Source organism: Colletotrichum gloeosporioides (assembly GCF_011800055.1).
Source record: "Colletotrichum gloeosporioides strain Lc1 chromosome Unknown consensus_66, whole genome shotgun sequence".
Taxonomy (NCBI): Eukaryota; Fungi; Ascomycota; class Sordariomycetes; order Glomerellales; family Glomerellaceae; genus Colletotrichum; species Colletotrichum gloeosporioides.
Genome location: NW_025544711.1, coordinates 295,501 through 308,906, shown reverse-complemented (window position 1 = coordinate 308,906; position 13,406 = coordinate 295,501). Strand labels below are relative to the sequence as shown.

Below are 13,406 nucleotides of genomic sequence, written 5' to 3'. Positions count from 1 at the left end.
TCAAGACCATCTTCACAGGAATAGCTCCCAGATCCATTATCACCTCCTACACAGCCACAGAAGGAACTGTTCTCATCAGGCTCAAAGACATAACCCACACTGCGCCTCAGCAGACACCAGAGCAGGTGATCCCTTCAGAGACTCTCCTGTGTCAAAAACAGACAAGTTGATTCGGACTCTCTCGGCTGACGGCAATTATGGGTCTGCATTCCGATTGCCGCCCATCCGTGTCTTAGACACTAGCGGTTGAAGACATTCTCATTTAGCCAGGGGGACGGCTTGGGTCTTGGCGAGAGGGGCAGCGCCGTTGACGTCTTCTTTGCGTGTGTGTCCTGGCTGTTTGAATGTCAACGCCGTCAAGGTCTTCGATTTCCGTGTTTTTAGGTATGATGTTTAGATGTTTTTCCCCTTAATTGTAGAGATCGGGGCTGGCACTTAGGTTTTTGGGTTGACAGATGTTAGCCTGGTAGGTAGCAGATAGCCAAGAACGACACCCCAACCTCATTGCAGGTGATGTAGAATCATTCATGTGATTCTCTAGAAATCTTACTTTTGTGAAGGCTTCCAAATGCTTTCCGGTAGAACAGCGCTTTGAGGAAACCCCACTAAGCTAGTTCTAGACTTGCGGAGGCGCTCCTTCAAGTAAAGTAGTTGCAGAGCATGATTCAGCTATTTGGCGGATAACTCTAGGCGGTGAAAGTATGATGCCTTGGGGAAACGTATTAACATCACTGGAGTTGTGTACTGGTAAAGGCAACCTCATAATAATATTATTAAATATTTCTTAACCATCTATGATAATCGTCTAGCATAATTTGGTACCACAACCAATGCATTCCCATATCGTCATCCGCGCGTATGCAAGACCTGAACCCGGTTTTGAGCAGATATTAGCATTTCCTGTAACTAAAACGAACATGAAGCGACATATTGAGTAGTTCAAATTGACGGCGCCAAAGAAGTGTTTGCATGTGCTCTCTCCATCTAACACAACGCCCTGCGATAGTTGGAGCTACGGTTCGCCTTCATTTGAGCAAATATCAGGTTGCACAGCTGTGATATTACCGCAATCACACCTGTTCAGTTTATTTCTGCGAAGAATGGCAAAATTTTGCCAAGCGTCGAAGTATACTCCAATCAAAACCAAATTTTGATCATGGCGGCCACCTCAACTGACATCATCGGTGCGAACGTACATATTCCCATGGTTTCCGTGGATCGAATTCCGTAATCATCGCCTCTTTCTTGAGGTAGGCTTCCATCTTGGCCCCGAGCCTCCGAGGTATTGCCTCTTCCGTGATATCGCTCGGTCTCGGTAACCTTCCCACTGGCAGCGCTGAGGAAGGTTTTGACGCGTCGCGACTCGTAACCATAGGGTTTCCGCTAAGCTTTACCTGCGTATGAACTCAATGCCTTCTAATGGTGAATACGGAAATGCCGCGGGGAGCAGCTCGGTGGTTATTTCCAAATTAAAAGCACCAGGAACCCGCTTCCACAATCTGTCTGCCGCAGCAGGATTGCATGCGATACCTCTGGGACTGATCCTCAGTACACAGAGCCACCGGGCGGCTATTTTATCTCGAGAAAATTTTCAATCGTGAATCAAGCTCCCACACTAGCGATGATGAGCATGAGGTACTCGACAGCATTAATCGCTGTCTCGACCATTGCAGTGGTAAGTGGCTTGCAGCGCAACTTTGCACTCCCGATCCCACCGGCTAACAAGTAATATTTTTGAGGCCTCATACTTCCTCGTCATATGCATCTACCGGCTCGTCTTTCACCCACTGGCTAAGTTTCCAGGACCAAAGCTGGCCGCCATTTCAGATGTAGGTCCAAGTTTACACTGAAAATTAGATCCTCGCTCATATGATTTGTAGCTGTGGTATGCTTTGGCATGGACGTCTGGCCGACATCCATTTATCATGGAGAAAGCCCATCTCAAATATGGTCAGTCGCTGCTACAGATCATGTATCGTAGCTCGTGCTGAAGCAGTCTTGTCATGAACCATAGGAGAAGTGGTCCGGATAGCACCAAATGAGTTGTCATTCGCCACGGTTCCAGCCTATCGCGACATTTACGGTCATACGATGAAGGGCAAACGGCCATTCTACAAAACATCGTGGTATCAGACTACAGGTGACCAACCTGACATCGTCACAGTTCTAGACCCTCAGGAGCATACGAGACAGAGGCGATACCTAGCACACGCTTTCAGCGCAAAAGCCTTGCATGATCAAGAGGTTGTCATCCATCGATACGTCGATCTTTTCCTCGCACAACTGGGGCGGATTGGCTGTGCAGGGGGACCTGGCATTAACATGGAAGAAGCGTTTACTTGGTTGACCTTTGATATCATCGGTATGATACGTCTTTTTCACCGACGTTGACCACAGATACGGTTGTGGTGCGGCTGAAATCCCCATACTGACGTGGTCCATCGTTCCAGGCGACCTGACGTTTGGCGAATCCTTCGATGCAGTAGGCCAAGGAAAGACTAACGTTTGGGTCTCCATCATCATTGACGGCGGTTACTTCAACATGCTCAGCAGTCTCCGCAGGCGACTCCCCCTCATGAATCTAATCCTCCCATTCATGCTCCCCAAGGACTCCGCCGCCAAGTACGCAATGCACAACAGATTAACCGGGGAGAAGCTCGATAAACGGCTTGAAATGGGCGACTCGGCACATCGCGACGATTTCTTCTCCTACATCCTGCGCAAAGGCGGAAATGAGGTGTCCAGAGCAGAGCTCGTGAACCAATCCAGTACGCTGATTGTGGGCGGCTCCGAGACGACGGCAACATGCTTGCTTGCCCTGGCTTACTATCTGCTCAAAGACAGAACACGTCTTGACAAATTGAGCGAAGAGGTACGAAATGCGTTTGGATCTGTCGAAGAAATCACGGGCGAGTCTGCGTCTAGGCTGCCGTACCTCAACGCCGTCATCGAGGAGAGCTTGCGGATATTCTCGCCTGCTTCCTTCGGATTGCCGCGCACGTGTCCCGGAGCCGTTATCGACGGACACATGATCCCGGAGGGAGTTACGGTTAGTGTCGACCAGTGGGCTACATCGCACAGCCCACGATACTGGAAGGATCCGTACTCATTCATACCGGAGCGCTGGCTCGATGATTCTTATGGAGACAACAAGGAAGCTAGTCAACCGTTTTCGAAGGGACCAAGAGCATGTCTGGGGTCCAATTTGGCGTATCTGGAGATGAAGATTATTGTGGCCAAGATGGTCTTCTTGTATGACTGGGAGCTGGTTAGCAAAGAGGTGGATTTGATGGGCCAGGCGCGGTTATTCCTCATGTGGAAGAAACCTGCTTTGATGGTTCGTTTCCACCGTCGAGAGGATCTTCCAAAGACAGATTGATGAGTTCGAAGTAACAAGAATTGGTTTGTAGGGCTTTGTTGCACATGACGAGCGTGACATTGAGTTTGTCTCTCAATATCAGGTATGAGCTGGTAAGAGACTGTTTCCACGGCTAATACAGGTGCAAGAACATTTTTATTGCTGTGATTTGTTTTGGTTGATCTATTGCATGGGTACATCGCCATGTGCAGACCTAATCTGTTGCGCAGGCCAGCGTATCAGCTCTAAATACTCCGGCGGTAGATGCCTCTCGATCACACCCAGAATAGCCTCTGGTACCGACTCGCTTCTCAGCCAGTGCCTCTGATTCACACGACTTATCAGGACGCACCAGAAAGCCATCATAACCAGAGTCTCAGGACGCTTGCGTTCAGTCATGTCTTTCAAGAACTCATCGGATACCGCGCCGCCGAACATCATTGCTGAGACCTTACACGAAGCATCTCCGGCCTTACCTGCTATTTTGAAGCATTTTCTCAACAGCTGGCAATCCTCTTCGTACAAAGGTCTCGGATGTTGGCTAAACGACAGCGACAGGGCTGATAGTTTTGCCTCCATAGACTGAAGTTCCGGCTCCCATTCAGGCCCCTCTGGACATGGAGGGCTGCCAGACCAGGTGTCCAAAGATGACTGCAGGGTTGTCCACGACGTGCTGGCTTCCAAAGGACCTCTGAGCTGGCGGACGAGTGTTGCGCAGCCGCGAACGGGAAATATCCATTCAGGAGGTCCAGGAGGGTCGCTAGTGAATAGGAGTGAAGAGGGGTCTTCGAATGAGGCGAAGTAGTAGTTGGACATGAGCGCCGAGCAAGCGAAGAGGGCGTGTACTTGGTGTGCAGCCACTTCCGGGGACAACGCATCGCGGAACTGGCTAAAGGCTTTGGCTTGGTGGCCCCATGCCACGCGCTGGTAGTTGATCAAGCTTCCGGGATTGAGATGATGGAGATGAATGGCTGATACAGCTAGAACTTCGTGCAGGAGGTAAGGAAACTTGGGTGCCAGATTGGGAAGGTCTGATTTCCATGACATGAGCAGCGCCTCGTTTTTGAGAGCAAGACATGGAAGAGTCGTCGTCAGGAAGTGATTGAAAAGAGCAAAGTCAGAAGCCTCAAAGGTGTCGATGGAGGTTGAAGGGCTGCTGCTGTCAATGCTGTCGATGGGTTTTGATGCTAGAGAGTGACGTGGAGGATTGGTTGAAGTGGTAGACTCTGTGGACAGGCTGCAGGCCAAGGAGAACTTGCTGCAGCGACCACATGGAACCTGTTCATCGCACTTATAGATGCGTTTGTCAGAGTCATTGAGGTGAAATTAGGTGCTGAAGTGATGCCCACAACCTGCTCACCTTAATCTTCTTGGCCTTACATTCCTTGCACCCGTTTCGTGACTTGGTATGTGACCTACGAGACTGGCCCATGTTTCTTTTCAGTTATTACCGCAATAGAAATCATAAAATTACCATCGAGAGCGTTTAAACAAAAGCAGTATGTTGTCAAATGAAGTTGGCCCACAAAGCGTCGCTGATCGTGACAATGTGCTCATGAGATTGCGTCAGCGGCGCTTACTTCGGAATAAGACACCGTTTTTTACTTCTTCGTGACCAATGAGAATAAAACTTCAGCAGCTAAATCTGGGCCTGCGTCTATCTTGTGGCCGTAGCTGAAAGAGGCAAAGTCTGACAAGTGAAAATGTATATCAAAAGCTGGCAGTACCTAAAGTCCCTACTAGCTACATCATAAAAAATGCACCTCAGTCTTACTTCCGCTCGTAGGCCTGTTGCTCCGCATCTGCCGGCCGGGTCTCCCATCCTCCGTTGACAACAGACTCCTGATCGAGCTTCTTGACATTCCTGGCCAAAGCACCATTGATCACGAGGATGAGCGTGGCAGCCAGCTCTTCAAAGAGGTACAACCACACCTTCACCATCACAGAACCGGTCGCGGCGCTGAGCGAGCTGTTCTCCGATACGACATATGCCAGCGTCGCGATGACTCTCACGCCCACAAACGGCAGCGCGAAGAGGACCGCTGCGAGGAGCACGACGGCGGCCTTCTTCTGAGGGCGGCCGGCACTGCGCATGTAGCCTTGGAAAACGGTGAAGGCGGCACCTGCAGCGAGAGCTACCCAGCTGAGGAAGATGATGACGGCCCCGGCCTTGGCGAGGGTCCAGCCTTTGGAGACGTCGTCGGGAGAGGCGTGCTTCATGAGGCGGGACATGCCGATCGCGATGAGGACGACACCTAACATGGTGAACATGTGGAACATAAGGACGAAAATGAGGTCTCGCTTGTGGTTTGCGCTGCACTTAGACAGGCTGGTGTGGTAGAATCGACTGTGAAATGCAACGTCAGTTATGTGCCGCGGCCTGATGTGCTGAGATGGGATACTAACGCCTCATGTAGAACACCAGAAAGTGCGAGCAGGAGAGGTGACAAGCCAACGCTGGAGACGATGGTGGCGCCGCTGCTCTGAGGGTCGCCCAAGGCCATGCCGGAGCCGATAATCTTCAAACTGCAAAAGATGAAGAGATAACCCCATCCGAGAATTGCCCATCCTCGTACGCCATGTTTAAATGTGACGAACAGTGTGGGGATAGAAAGGGTAATGAAGATGATGAGGACCGCGAGGGAGTATTTATCTGAGACGGCCATGTTGTCGACTTGGATGAGCAGTGCGTGTATTAAAGGACGGGTTTTCTGGGGAGATGGTGAAGCTAAGTATAAATGAGGTTGGAATATTTGATAATTATATGTTGCCCAAGACTGAGATAGACCTTTTGGAGTTGATGTGGGATTAGAGGTTTTCCGACAGGAGGAAAGCCAAGACCCTTATATCTTTGTAGTCGAGCACAGTAGCTAGGTGGGTGAGCGACAAGACTCATGCAAAATGACCAAGCTGCTTGCCGATCTAGATGCATTTTGGTCTATCATGTAAAGCAAGGCAACCGCCAACAGCCCCCATCACTGCCTCACGATATTGCCTACTCTGCATCAACTGGATGCCTGACGCGGGCAATGTGGTGCCTTACGCGGAGAGACCAGATCCATTTCAGCCCTAGCTGACAGCCGGCGCAGTCCATTGCTGCGGTCGAAGTTGGGGTCAGATCTGCGCTGCGCAAAGGCGACAACGAAAGCAGAAGGGACTTTGGTGCTGCGAAGTGTCGATTCGCAAGAAAAGATGGAGCCTTGGCATGAGCTTAGCATTAGTCTACCCGTTTCCTCCAAGGGGTCTGAAGCCGCTTAGGCGGTTTCCTGCCTGAGACGGTCGTTTGGATGCCTCATGCGGTCGCAAAGCGAGTAAAGCGACGAGAGCGATAAGCGACGCACAATGTGGCGCATAGCGGCACACTAGCGCAGTCTACACTGCCCAGTTGAGCAATCCCATCGAACATTCGTTGGTTGTGTGGCCATGACGTTCTCTTAGACTGCATGTTGCCTGTGAAGGTGGTTCGGCTCAATTGTTGTCTAAGCGAGAGAAAAGTACTCAGTTCCATATGTCTCTCCACATCTCCTTGAACCCGTAATGAGGAGCTTTCGAGTCGTAGATCTTGGCCGTCTGGCCCTCCTTACTAAACCGATCAAAAATGGCCGCCGGTCCAGCGCCAGCCGAATCGAACATCGGCTTAACAGGTCTTGTCGCCCTCTCTCTAATGGTGCTGGCTACCTGTGGCGCGACGTCGGCGTAACACGCACTAAGTTCGCGCTCCAGCGAAAAGTACGGTTTCTTCGCCAGCTCTGGTGCCATGAGGTTGTATGACCGCGTGATGGCGTTCATGTTCTCAATAGCGAGGGTCATATACGAGCGTTCGCTCTCAAGCCAATCCGAGTCGCGGAACGGGGCTACCGGAGGTGCCGAGGACTCTTTCGTAGCCGCGACAGCTCCATCTTTGGCTGCCGCATCCTCCGCCGCCTGCTGCCGCATCTTGACCATGACGATGTCATCCGTTGAGTTTGTCGGCACTGAAATGCTGTCGCTGTTCCTCTTGCGCGGGTTGTGCAACTCTTCAGCGCGTGCATAATCTTCGGCTTTCTGCGTCTGCTCCTCGAGGCTGCCTCCTCGAGAGGAAATCATCCTCGCGACATGCCGCCGCCAATCGTTCCTTAACCTTGCCCTGAAAGCACCCGCAACCTTTGCCAGCTCTTGCTGCTTCTCAATCCAAGGTGGAACAATCTCCTGTCTCTTGATCATCTTGTTCATGATGTACTCCGTCGTATCAATAAACGGATTATCCGCCCTAGTGTCTCTCTCAACGCCCTTGCCGCGAGGGATGTTCTTGAACTGCCCGAGGGCAATAGCGTTTTCTATCCTCTCGTTTGCCAGCGCAGCGAGCCCAGATATGGTATTCGGCATCGCTCTAGCCCCTGGCTCGAACCGCTCACGAAATGTCTTCCTCATCTCCTCCCGCTCGGCATCGCTGAGCCCATTCTTCTCCTTCATCCCCATACCGGTGTACGTCGACGCTCGTTCGCGTGCGTTGGCCGCGCGCTGGCCAGCATTGACTTTCGGTTCTCGTCGTATCCGCATGTCAACTGGTGGGATCTGGTATTTCCCCCGCAGCTCGGGCTTGAGGGGCTTCCTCGCATCATTCAGCATGCGAAGTGCAGTGTCAGATTGCGATTCCTCGCCAGTCCAGGGCTGCGCTGTCGCCATGATTCGAGTTCCTTCAGCGGCGGAAGTGGGCATCTCAGCCTCGGCAAAGGCGGACGCAAATTCGGATGTGAACTTGGCTGTTTGGACCTTGTCGAGAAGCTTCTCCTTGAGCTCTTGATCAAACCCCGCATCCTCGACTGCTCGTCGTCCAGCACGGCCTCCCGTCAACAGAGCTTCCTCGGTAGCTTCCTCCAGTCTGCGTGACATTGCGCCCTTCTCTTTCGGAGGCCCATCTTGCTTCTGTTGCGTCTCGGCAGCTTCGGTAGCTCGTTCGGAGGAGTAAAATCGCGGGGTAGCTCGGATTCTGGATTCAATTCGGTTGGTGTTTCGAAGGCAGCGCCCGCAGACGAAAGACGTTCTCGCAAATCTAGTCGCCATATTTCCAGTCACGCGCACCAACAGGCGTCAGCAGTATGCGCATGGTCGGTTGAGGGATGAGCGCGAGGAGACGCGACGATTATCGTGATGTCAATGAAAGGAAAGAAAGTGGCGATTGACGGGTTTAAGCACTGACCAACCACCACCCAGCCGAGGGACCCACACAAGCTCCGTCGGAGCTGGTCGCCCGCGGACCCACAACTCCGGCCGATGAATGCCGGCACCTTGTATTGACTTGGTGCTACAGTGTCTCCCCTCCTATTATGAATAAAAACACCTAGCTAAACGACAACTTCTCCTTAAATTATTGAATATGTCCCAGCTACATGTATAACGAAGAAAGCCGGCCAACTCAATGTGTTGCTCCCCCAAGCCAGTTGTCCCAGTCCTGGAGTGCAACTGGATCCATATCTCCTCCCAAAGTGAACCAATTCTCATCCTGAAGAACTCCATCGACTGCTACTATACTCGGGGGATTCCAAAGTGAAGGATTGACATCGCCGGCAGAAATCATCTTCATCGTACGTTGTGCCAGTTTCTCGAAGATTTGGCGGTATGGAGACTCAGGATGCCAGTCCTCTGCGATGGCGAGAACTAAGAGGCACGCTTCAAATGTTGCCGAAGACTCCATCTATTGGGCCTTTTCGCGAACTCGCTTCGATTTCCATAGACACCCGAGATAGCTTAGACCTGCTGAGAACAGAACATGCACCATGCTCTAAGCGATTTGGACAGCTGTACCTTCGTGTACTTCTCTGAACAGGAAACAGAGCTTTGAAGAAACATTGGCGCAAGTCTCCATAGAATCTTGAATATCAATCTGCATATAGAGTCCCAGAGCAAACGAACGGTCTGGAGTGAGACAGTGGCGGTCAAGCTGAAACCACTTCCCAGAGGCAAAAAGAGATTGCGGATTCGTGACAGGGTCTATTTCATGGAATCTTACTTCAGCATACCACTCCTCAAGCTCCAGTTGGATATCCTGGATAAAGTCTCTATTATTCAAAGTGCTGACTGATATGGCAAGAGGCTGGACCTGCGGATAGAGACGATCGCTGATTTTGCTCCAAAGACGACGTAGTTTGATTGAATGTATGAAACCAGTCGTAATCGTTTGAGCAGATGTGCTGTCAGTCTGTGGGGGACGCAGAAAGCCGGTTGGTCTTGCGAGTTACAGGCGCGCAGGTCATCAGGAATAAAGGTGTATTATAGGAGTAACTATTCAGAAGGGTGGTCTATATTATAGGCTAATATTCACACGTACGTCTTATGTAATACTATACATTATGTGATAGGCGGTGAGGTTATAGTTTAGATTGAGGGTATTATAATATACCCCCTTAGATATTATAGATAGCTAAAAAACCTATTTCTCACTACTATATACCTAAAACCTATCTAAATTTATTATATAAAATATATAAAAATAGCTTTTAAAGTAATAAAGTAAATAGATAAATAAAAATAATGTTTATAGTTATATTTATAGAACGTAAAAGTACTTAATAGGGTTACTTAGTTATTAAGATAGGTTATAAATATACTTAGAATTAATAAAATTTCCTAATATAGTTAGTATAAGCTATTAAGTATAAGTAGTAGAGGTAAATAAGACTTCTTACGCTCTCTTATAATTAAATTTTTCTTCTTTAGACTACTTATAGTTTATAAAAATAAGTTTTTAAAAATCCTAAATCGCCTACTATAATACTTATATATTATTAAAATAATTATTAGATTACTTAATATAATTATTAAAACCTTTACTAATTATTTAATAGATAAAATTTATAATACCTATCTCTAAGAAGAAAGCTGCTACCTATATATATAAAGTATATAAGTATAAAAAGGCTACTATTAATACTACTATTACTACTATTAATAGCCTCCCCTCTATCTCTAATAATAATAATAATAATAAGGAGCTTATTATACCCCCTAGCCCCTTTATACCTCCCCCCCCCTATCTCCCCTATCCTACTATTAAGGAAGTTAAAGATAAGGGTAAATATAATACCTTATATATATACTATCTAAAGCGTCTTAGTTATTAAAAGTATTATACTAATTATTTAGAAATAGCTCCTTAAGGACCCCTCTACTATAAGGTCTCTTATAAAGAGTACTTTAGGTCTACCCTTATAGGTAAGACCTAAAGTTACTATTATAACTTTATACTTATTCCTATTAATACCTCTAGTATAAAGTACTATAAGAAGAATTAATATATCTTATATACCTCTACTTCTTATAGCTATCCCTATATCCCTCTAGCGCCTATTATAATATTTTTTACTTACTACCTCTAAGAAGTTATAAAGTCTAACTCTATAAGCTAAGCTATAAGTATAATACCTTTTTAGAAGTATTTTTTAATTTTAAAGGTGTTTTTTATATTTTAGAAGTATTTTTTAATCTTTTACTAACTTTAAATATAGGATCTTAATTACTAGAGAGCTAATATTTAATATACCTTTACCTTTACTTAGAGTAGTATTACTAAGACCTCTACCCTTATTATACCTACTCCTATACCTCTAGCTACCCCTACCCTTATACCTACTCCTCCTCTAGCTCCTATTATACTTATTATACTTATTACCCCTCCTACTATGCTTACTACCTTTAGTATTATACTTACTATCTTCTCTCTACCTAATAGTAGATAAGAAGTCCCCTTTAACCTTACTATAGTTAGTAGACTCCTTATAGCTATCTTAGTTTAATACTAATAGAGCTAGTTAGATATATTTATTACTACTTTTTATACCTATTAAGGCTAAGCTTTATTATTAAGTTTAAGGGGTTTTTATATATATTTAAGGCTTTAGCTTAAAATAATATTTACTTTTAAGCTTTTTAGACTTACTTTTAGGCTTTTATAAGCTAAATTAGGCTTCTTAGCTATAAGGCTAAATATAAACTTTCTAGCTATTATACTACTTTATTTCTTATTATTCCTACTTTATATCTTTTATAATAAGTATATATATATCTATTAGGTTTAGTAATATATAAAAATATTTAAACTTACCTCTAGAAAGGTTCTTTATAAGACTATTAGTAAGTATTAAGTCTATAGGTATATAGGCTATATTAAAACTACCTTTTTAGAACTCCTATTATAACTATATATTCTAGATATCTATATAGTAGAGATATATTATAATATATTCTCTATTACTAACTATAAGTTAGATTATCTATTAATTATTATAGTTAATCTTCTAAGTATCTTTTCCTATATTTAATACTATATTATAGAAGAGTTTTTTAAATATTATTACTTTTTTTATAATATTCTTAAGGTTTAGAAGCTCTACTTCTATTATAGATATTATAATAATATTTTAATATATAACTTTCTAATATATTATACCTCTAAAGAGGAATATAATATATCTTTAAGCTAATCTCTATATTTCTTTATTATTAGTAAATAAAGTATTACCTATAATTTAGAGAGCTTATATACCCCCTATATCTCTAAAGTAAAGAGTGAGGAAATATATTATATAGAGGTATTAGATTATCTAGTTAACTACTATTATATAAGTTAATAAAAGGTTTATAAGAAACTATAAGAGATATATAGCTATAAAGGCTATATCTAGGCGTACTATTATTACTAAATAAAGTATAGAACTAACTTTCTCTTAGTACTCCTTTATATATATAGGAGAAGCTTATTCCTTATTCTTCTTAAGTTCCCTAAGGGGTAATAAAGTTATAAAATATATTCCTTTTTAAAGATTAAAATACTTAGTAACCTTTTTAATATATAAGTTATATACTAAATAGACCTTTTAAGCTATATAATCTCTAACTACTTAGATCTTAAGATAATACTTAATAGTACTTTAGTCCTTAAGTTTATATTTAGTTTTTAGTTTATTAATAATTTGTTTTATTTTAGAGGAGTGATCCTAATAGTATAGAATAAATATATTATCTATATAGAATAAAACTAAAACTTAATATTTAAGATCTTAAAAGAGATATACCTCTTTTAAGCTTAAAGTAAGTCTTAGTTTTTTTAGAGTTACTAAGAAATACTTATACTAGAGGAGTAATATATCTCTAAGGCTATATAAAGCTTTATTAAGCTTTATATACCTTTCTTTATATTTAAAACCTTCTAAGAGTTAATAATAGATTAAAGGTCTATTTAGATCCCTCTTTATATTTAAGAAAGTATTATCTATATTAAATTACTATACTTTAAGATTAAACTAAGTAGCTAAAGCTATTATAATATAAAAGGTTTTTATAATAAGAGTTACTATATATATATTTTCTAGGGTACTCTTTTTCTAGAGGTCTCCTTATATATAGATTTTAACCTTAAAACACTTTAGATTACTATTTATATTAACTTTATATATAAATACCTACTTTAGGGGTAGAGGTCTTAATTATATAGATTATTAGTTAATTTTTTACTATATCTCTTTTTCTTATAGTTTCTTAATCTTAAGCTTTACTATTTCTATAAAGCACTTATATAGATATTTTAGAAGTATTAGAAGTTCTTTTTAGCTTTAAGGAGGTAATTAGAGCTTAGATATATATATATCTCGCTCTAAATCCTTATTATTACGCTCCTATTTCTAACTTCTAATATAACTTTATATATATAAGTGAAGTATTATATACTTAGAAGAACTTTCTTCTACTACCTTTTTTATATTTAGTATAAATATTATAAAGAAGGCCTCTTAAGTATATTAGTCCTTAATAGGGAGGACCTTTTCTTAGTATTTAATCTTAGAGAATAGCTATTCTAACTTATTTTTCTTATTAGTTATATTAGAATAAGTCCCTAAGATATTATTAATAAATAAAATAAAGTCTCTAAATTGCTCTAGAGGTTATTAATTATATTAGCTTAAATAGCTTATCTTTCTATAATCCTTTTAATTATAAGCTCTTTTTAGAGCCTCTTCTAAGCTTTTTATTTTATATACTTAGTTTATAACTTTATATATTCTATCTTTTAACT

The 13,406-nt window shown here is 43.4% G+C and overlaps 3 protein-coding genes across 3 annotated transcripts; 1 reads left to right on the top strand and 2 right to left on the bottom strand.

The window, feature by feature from the left end:
• Positions 1-1,621: 1,621 nt before the first annotated feature.
• Positions 1,622-3,379, top strand: GCG54_00014750 (Cytochrome P450 monooxygenase FUM2; the record flags this gene model as incomplete). Its single annotated transcript, XM_045414571.1, has 5 exons — positions 1,622-1,675; positions 1,740-1,829; positions 1,881-1,977; positions 2,015-2,362; positions 2,451-3,379. 5 exons carry the CDS (start codon positions 1,622-1,624, stop codon positions 3,377-3,379), a joined length of 1,518 nt encoding a protein of 505 aa, XP_045260693.1.
• A 162-nt stretch (positions 3,380-3,541) lies between these two features.
• Positions 3,542-6,024, bottom strand: GCG54_00014749 (uncharacterized protein; the record flags this gene model as incomplete). The annotated part of the gene is made up of 4 exons (XM_045414570.1): positions 3,542-4,636; positions 4,719-4,773; positions 5,133-5,705; positions 5,765-6,024. 4 exons carry the CDS (start codon positions 6,022-6,024, stop codon positions 3,542-3,544), a joined length of 1,983 nt encoding a protein of 660 aa, XP_045260692.1.
• An 832-nt stretch (positions 6,025-6,856) lies between these two features.
• GCG54_00014748 (uncharacterized protein) lies at positions 6,857-8,401 on the bottom strand (the record flags this gene model as incomplete). The annotated part of the gene is made up of 1 exon (XM_045414569.1): positions 6,857-8,401. One exon carries the CDS (start codon positions 8,399-8,401, stop codon positions 6,857-6,859), a length of 1,545 nt encoding a protein of 514 aa, XP_045260691.1.
• Positions 8,402-13,406: the final 5,005 nt, after the last annotated feature.